At 41.3% G+C, this 8,000-nt stretch overlaps 1 protein-coding gene across 1 annotated transcript; it reads left to right on the plus strand.

Annotated features, from left to right (window-relative positions):
- Positions 1-369: 369 nt before the first annotated feature.
- ddx59 (DEAD (Asp-Glu-Ala-Asp) box polypeptide 59) lies at positions 370-7,903 on the plus strand. The gene is made up of 8 exons (XM_041935758.1): positions 370-391; positions 836-1,696; positions 2,631-2,813; positions 2,922-3,011; positions 3,457-3,708; positions 5,249-5,401; positions 7,140-7,268; positions 7,401-7,903. Exons 2-8 carry the CDS (start codon positions 854-856, stop codon positions 7,659-7,661), a joined length of 1,911 nt encoding a protein of 636 aa, XP_041791692.1. The 5' UTR covers positions 370-391; positions 836-853; the 3' UTR covers positions 7,662-7,903.
- Positions 7,904-8,000: the final 97 nt, after the last annotated feature.

Consider the following 8,000-nt stretch of genomic DNA (forward strand, 5'->3'; position numbering starts at 1 on the left):
GCAATTAACCATAAAACAAAAAAAGCTGAAGGGTTTTAATTACATATTGCGACCTGTTCTCAACTTCACTGAACGTCCTCGCACTTACTCCGGCAGTGTAGTAACTTTGCTGACAGCCCTGTTCAATTCTCCAACCACACCCTACACCCACGATGTAAAACATGGCCTCAGATAAATAACGTATATGAAGCTAAACTGTATTATAATGTTTGGCTGATTGAATCCAAAAAGAAAAAAGAACGTCAAGTGGGCCTGTTATAAAGATGAATGACCACGGGGCACGAGAGAAAAGCGCTGTTCTACGAACCACATCTCCCGACATGCAAAGCAACGTTACGTCAAAAGTCTGCGCCGGTTGTTGTTTGGAACCGTTGGAAGATGATGCGTGGAGGTATGTGTAATGTTCATTTCTATGAGGCATTCAGCTAAGATACTTCCCGGCATTTATGAGTCAGTTATGGCCGAACTGTGGTTTGACAAGTGTTGTTTCAAAATACACCAACATTTGAAAGCTCTTCATTTGTTCGCAGTAGCAGCCAGGGATTAACGTTATATTTGTAATTCTGAAAGTCTAAATTCGTAGCTGTACAAAAAGTCAGTTTACAGAAGGAATTAGTATTTCATTTTTACCTCTACGAGTATTAGTCTCACCTAAAAACAGCTATTTAAGGTGGAATTTGTTTAAAAAATGTTATTTTTTGTGAAATAACGTTATGCTGTGCAAGCCCAAGCACGAGTTTCAACAATTTGTAAACGTTGCTGTTACATTAAAACGACGAACCCTACATCCTTGGCATTGTCTTAACGTTTACATCTGCTTTCCTGATATTCACAGGTTAATAATACATAAAATATGTTTATGCCAAGAGCCCTGAAAGTGAAGAGACCTGTCCAGGGCTCCAGCCAAGTTTTGAGTAAGAAAAGCAAGGTAGATGAAGAGGGGAGAAACGATGAAGGTAGTTCAGCGACACCTGTTCAGAAGGAGGAAGCAGGTGAAGACAGCAGAACACAGGACGAGACAGTACAAACAGGTGGAGACTCTGCAGCTTTGATAGAGAGCTCAGTGAGCAAAGATGGACATAAGTCTGCCAGAAATGATGATGATGATGATGATGACGACGAGGAGGAGGAACCTGTCAAATCATTCAAAAAGAGCCAAAGATGGCCAGAGCCAGGAGAGCCTGTCTGTGTCATGTGTGGTCGCTATGGGGAGTACATTTGTGACAGCACCGACAACGACGTTTGCAGTCTTGAGTGCAAAGGCAAACATTTGGCCCAAATGGGAATGGGGACTGGGGCAGATGTGTTTAACCGCAAGGACAAAAATGGAGATGAAAGGACTCAGCAGCTGGCAGCTGACACTGGAGGAATGGGTGAAAATAAGGCAGGCTATTCGTACACGGAAGATCGGTTCATATCAGGCCTAACAGATGAGCAGGTGCAGCGGATGAAACAGGAGCTGGGCATTGAAACCCAGGGGAGCGATGTCAGGAGGCCCATCGTTGAGTTTGAACACTGTGGCTTCCCTGCCATGCTGAGCGGCAACCTGAAAAAGGCTGGCTATGAGGCGCCCACACCGGTCCAGATGCAGATGGTGCCTGTTGGTCTCACCGGCAGGGATGTGATTGCCAGCGCTGACACGGGCTCAGGCAAGACTGTAGCCTTCCTGCTGCCAGTGGTAGTGAGAGCAATGGAGGTATAGTCATTTTCATTTCAGTCATTTCAGTTTACACAATGAAACAACTTATTCATACCCAGAGAAAGCCACTTTTTAGTGTATAGGAAACTTCTATAGGAACTTTTGGCAAAACACTGGCTACCTGGGTCACAGGGTCACATTTTTAAAATTTTAACAGTCTGATATCTCCTTGCATGTCTACTGATTGTAAAGGTGTAAATGCTTGTTTGACACAACACAAATGATACAATATATGTTAACCATCATGATAGGCTGTCAACATGAGTGAGGTGGACAGTATAAATAAAAAAGCCTGGAGATGAGTTTTAATCCATAGCATTTAAGCCATGCAAGTTTTTTTTTTTTTTTGGCAGGACACATTTCTGTCCTGGGAAAGGACAAATTCAGAAGAAGAGTTTGTTGGAAAAAGATCATGTTTTAGCTCATTTTGATCCTTTGAGTCTCTCAGCAGTGCTGAGGAGAGATGTTTTATCTGTGGCCGTGTTTCCACAAAGGTTTTGAACAGAACGTTCGCTTTTGTTAAATGTACCATCTGTTGGAGCAGAGGCACCACATATATTGAGAGCTGTGTTGTTAGAATGTCATGCCAAAATGTTGCATTGTCTTTTATTTGTCCTCTTCATTTTACTTTTTGCTGTTTGAGTGTAACAAGGCATTTTTCTTAAGTTCTTTAATTGCCAATATTACAAGTATATAATCCAATAATTTATTACAATCAGCAAAACAGACATGACCAAACTCCACCAAACAAATGATTGTTTGGTGGGGTTTGGGCAATTTCTAAAGGATCATCATTGTTATTCTGCAGGAGTGTTTGTATTTTACTGTATTTAACTATTCACAAAACATTTCTGGACATGGACTCATTACTTACTTCATATAGATTTTTGGCTTACATATGTATTGAGATGCCGTATGTTTTCCTCTTTAGAAACCCGTATACAGTGCGTGTACCCCCGTGGCTCTTATCCTGACCCCTACCAGGGAGCTGGCCATTCAGATAGAGAGACAGGCTAAGGAGCTGGTGATGGGCCTCCCCAACATGAGAACTGCTCTGCTGGTGGGCGGCATGCCGCTTCCACCACAACTCCATCGCCTCAAAAGCAGCATCAAGGTAGAGCCTCTGTTTTTACAGTCACTTCCTCCTCGCACAATCAAAACATTTTTCTTAGTCTTCAACTTTCCACATAATCATCTTCTTCTTCTGTTAATCCCCTTTAAGATTGTCATAGCCACCCCCGGGCGACTCCTAGAGATCTTAAAGCAGAAGGAAGTGCAGCTGGACAAAGTGAAGGTTGTGGTGGTTGATGAGGTATGACAGACACAGTTCCCTTTAAGTTCAGCACTTCAAACTTTTTGAGTGTTGAAAAAACATGTAATTTTGTGGCTTTAAGAAAAAAAGGTAAGATTAATGCATCTCATTAAAAGTAGCTGTACTTTATTTTCTGAGCAAATGAAAATTTACCAAAGACGACAATGTTTCAGCATCCTCCAGAAAAGCGTAACTTGTGGTGATACAGCGGAGGTTCTGAAATAATTTCACCATGATTTAGATTTGATTAAATTTCAGCTTAACTTATGTTATATCCCAAAACATGCTGTAAAATTGAGGGTTTTACCACATAACATAATAGTAGTTGTGAAAAATCCTTGAATTTTGCCCGTGTAAATGGGATCAAGTGTGCAATTACGTGCTGTTTAGTGTTGCTGTTTAGGAAACTTTTGAAAAGTCCACCTGTATTTGTGGTGTATCCTAGGTCGACACTATGTTGAAGATGGGCTTCCAGCAGCAGGTGCTGGAGGTTTTGGAGCAAGTCCCCGAAGGACGGCAAACTCTGCTGGCGTCGGCCACCATCCCAGCGGGGACGGAGGAGCTGGCCGCCCGATTGGTTCGTGACCCCGTCCGTATTGCTATTGGGGAGAGGAACCAGCCTTGTGCCAACGTGAGGCAGATTCTGCTATGGATAGAGGAACCCTCGAAGAAGAAGAAGCTGTTTGAGATTCTCAATGTAGGTGATAGACTTGAGGTTTTGATCTTCTAACAGTAACTTGTAGAGGTATATTTAAATAGCACACAGTCTGCTTTTTCTCAGCAAGTCTGGTTCTCACTTAAGGTCTTGAAAGATATATTTTAGGTGGAGTATCACTTTAAGATCACTTCCACTGCCAACATGGGCTTTCTTTAAGAGGTCAGCAGTTTCTTTTCTTGTGTATGACCAAGTCCAATTGTCCTCTGAAGAATCAGAAAGTACTTTGGTATTGGCAAACGCAGAAATTGGGATATTAAGTCAGTTTTTGTTTATAGCGGATTTATCACTTACTGTCCATACGCACTGTTACCAGCTCGGTATTTTATTTACTGGGTTTTTATAGGTGGCAGTTCTTTAAGCTCCAAAGACATGTCTCCCTTCTACACCATATTTAGATAGCCATCGCTGCAGCCCCCGCCCCTGTCTGGAGGAAATGGGTGGGCCCTGAGCCACGGCCCCACTCCAGGAATCCCAGCAATGGCATACACCATTTATACAGGGCAGGACAGGAAAGGTCTGCTTTAGTTAACGCAGTGAAGAGTTGTTGTTAGACCACTGTGTGAGTAACAGGAGCTAGTTCTCTGTGTAGAGGATGGTTGTGATGACGATTGTTTATCAGCCAAGTTACTCATGAATGCTGTTTAATGCAGCTCAGAGTTTTTAGCTGCTGTCTCTGAACAGGGAAAAATGGTGGCTCCAGCAGGAGGACTGTGGAAATGGAGGGCTATTATAACGGGTTTTGGATGGGACTCCCCTAAGGAAACTGAACCTTTGTTTTGTGGTATATGGAAATTAGCTGAAGCTAAAATCAGAAAATCACAAGTCGGAGCCAGAGCAACAGACCTACAGCTGAGAGAAGCCCCATCATTATCGCAATGCTTCATCAGCTAATGTGGAAAATAACTATTTCAATTTGAGATTGAAGGACAGATGCAAACAGCCCACTTAAAAAAAACAACAAAAAAACAACAAAAAAAACCCATTTATTACGGCTATGTAAAGCAGTTCCTGCCAGGAACGTCCAGGTACGAATGGCAAGAAATAAATTGGGAGAGGATAATAGGAGGACCTTTCTTTCACTGTTACACTACACATTGCCATTGCCACATTGGTTAACATGACAGGGAGGCCTGTAAAGTAAACACTTTTTAACTGTAGCAGACAGGTGACTGTGATCTTTTTTACAGCATGCTAGACAGCCCTGTTACGTAATTTTTTTTCCCATAAAGTGTGTTTCACTGGCTTGAGAGCCATGACTGCTGTATGATGGCCATCTGTCCAGAAGTTTGGAAATAAGCCTCTAGTGCCCAGTGACTTACACTGAACCAAGCAATTTTTTATTTTTGTAAACTTTACTTGCAGCTTGGAACATAAATCAAAGTTTAAAAATCAATATACATGGTAGCTCAATCTCCATGCAGAGTTATTGAAATATCTGTACATACAAATGTTGTAAAATGTAAAAAAAACCAAAAACATTTCACCTTGCTCCAATGTTTTTTTCTGTGTGGCTTTTCAGGACAGTAAGCTGTACCAGCCTCCAGTGGTGGTGTTTGTAGACTGTAAACTGGGGGCTGATATGCTGTGCGAGGCGGTCGCCAAGGTGACAGGCCTCAATACTGTGGCAATCCACTCTGACAAGAGCCAGTGGGAACGCAACCGCATCCTCAGGGTGAGGCCAGTGGCAGCCAGAACATGCACAGTCAAGTGGTTAAATAGCAGCTCTCCCATGTTTGGTGTTGCTCCTCAATAACTTGTAGCTGGAAGACCACAGACACAGAGAGCTGAGACTTATCAGTGTTTATGAGTACATTGAATGCAGAGCCAAACTACTGTCAGCAACACAAACCCTAAAAGACAGGAAAAAAGGAAAGTGGAGAAGTGAAACAGTGAAAGATGTAGTTAGACAAATCCCAAAGTGATCCAGATTTAATTTGGATGAAAGTCAACAGCAGATCCCCCTTCCTTTCAACCTCTTTAAGTCTTGATTTTCTGCTTAAAGGGTTATTTTGGATTTTTTTCAAGTGGGATTGTATAAGGTACTTATCCATAGCCAGTCTATTATCTACTGTAGATGGTGGCCAGGAAGCAGACAGGAGTACCAATGTATTGCTATGGATGGGGGCAGCAGCAAAACGTATTTTTGCTTGGAAAAAAAAAATCAGTATCATTTTAAGTGTACGCTCTATTTCCACCACATTACCTTGCTGTCAGACAGCCCTCTATGACAGGGCACTTAAGCCATTACATCCATCTACGCTCCTGTCAAAGCCATCGGACTCATTTGACAAAAACAGTAATTGTACCTCGCAGAACATGGGAGTTATGGTCTACCGCTGCCTTGATTGATAAGTTTGTTTGCGTTATACTGTTAAATTCACATCTGAACGTGTTAAAACACCAAAATCACACAAAAACACAAACAAACTAACCGATCGAGGCAGCAATAGACCAGATCTCCCATGCTCTGCAAAGTAAAATGACTGTTTTTGACAAAGGAGTCTGGTGGCTTTGAAGAGAGGAACATATGGGCTTCAGTTCCCCGTTGGCCAGGGCTGTCTGGGAGCAAGGTAAATCTGTGAAGTTATTCTAAATATAGAGTACACTTATATATACACTGATACTGATTTTTTTTTTTTTTTTTTTTTCAGGTAGAATGTTTTTTCTGTGGCTAGAGTCCGTTTTGCTGCTTCCCTCATCCAGCAATGCATTGCTTCTGTGCAGGTACTCCTGCTACTTCTCCAAACTGGGGTTGTGCTGACCACCATCTACGACACTAACTATGAATAAATACCTCATGCAACCCCACTACAAAACATACAACCTAAAGCTTTGAATCTCCCATGAAGATTTTAGCTGAAAATCAATTCCTCACTGCATGGTGTTATTGCTGATACAGTCTGTCTCTGCCTGTTCCAACACGTCATTTAAGATATTTAGACTTAAACTGAGAGAATATTCAAGATGGTGTCATTTTTATATGTCTTCGCAATTACATCAGAAGGGAATATACTAGCTGTCTTTTTGCATCATTATATGCACACCTTGCTGTGATTAAATGTATGGATTAAATGTGGAAATTTTAGGATCTCCACTATAATGTGAAATAAATGTATGGGGTTTGATTATTCGTAAAGATGACCAACCATTAGATCCAGCACAGTTCATAATTAAATGTGTTAAAATCTTGCAGCAAAAACATTGTTTTCTCCAATATATAAGTCCTCACCATATTTTTTTTTCTATGTTTTATTTATTTATTTATTTATTTATTTATTTATTTATTTATTTATTTATTTATTTTACCATGTTTATCCCGAAGCCAGGTTTTGCATTGTGGAAAATTAGGTAATTCATAATCTTTCCTAAACATGTCTGACAGTGTAACATTTGCTGTGTTGCATCCTCAGGGTCTTCTGGATGGAGACTTTGAAGTGGTGATCAGTACAGGTGTGCTAGGCAGAGGACTGGACCTAGTCAACGTCAGATTGGTGGTTAACTTTGACATGCCAAACACAATGGATGAGTATGTCCATCAGGTTAGTAAGACTCAAAGTAGAAGAGTAATAAAGTGGTCAAGTTCAACTTCATTTTCACTGTTTTCTCTTTCCAATAATGATGCTTCTTTCTAATTGGTGACTATATTTTCCCCTTCATGTCTTCCTGTCCAGGTGGGCAGGGCAGGTCGGCTGGGACACAGAGGAACGGCCATCACTTTTCTCAACAACAACAACAAGCGGCTGTTCCTGGAGGTGGTGAACAGGGTCAAACCCACAGGGTCCATCCTGCCCCCTCAGCTCCTCAACTCACCCCACCTCCATGAGCAGCAGAGGAGAGAAAGACAGAAAGCCAAGCAGGGGCCTGATGATGTGCTGGTCACGAAGAACAATCTATTAGACATCATAAGGAAACATGACCGTCGCAAAAAGTAGCAAGGTCTTCTGAACATGCATGTGCAGGTGCTGTCAGTTTATTGATTAAACAGACAGCTAACTTATAGTTTAGTTTGTATGCAGTCAAGTTTGTATATTGTTTATTGAATAAATGTAACTTTGATGCATTCTGAATACATTTCTTGTGAATCTAAGACAATTTATTTAAATAGAGGAATTGTCCACAGTCTTCAACTCATGTTCGAGCTGAAGGTCTTTTTCTTATCGCTGCTGTGGTGTACTTTTGGTGTGTTAATTAAACACTGAGGTCCAGAAAAAAACATTACTGCTTGAAATTTCATTGTCTTTTAGGAAGTTTTAGGGCAGGAGGTTTTGATA

The sequence above is a fragment of the Chelmon rostratus genome, chromosome 4 (assembly GCF_017976325.1).
Source record: "Chelmon rostratus isolate fCheRos1 chromosome 4, fCheRos1.pri, whole genome shotgun sequence".
NCBI lineage: Eukaryota > Metazoa > Chordata > Actinopteri > Chaetodontiformes > Chaetodontidae > Chelmon > Chelmon rostratus.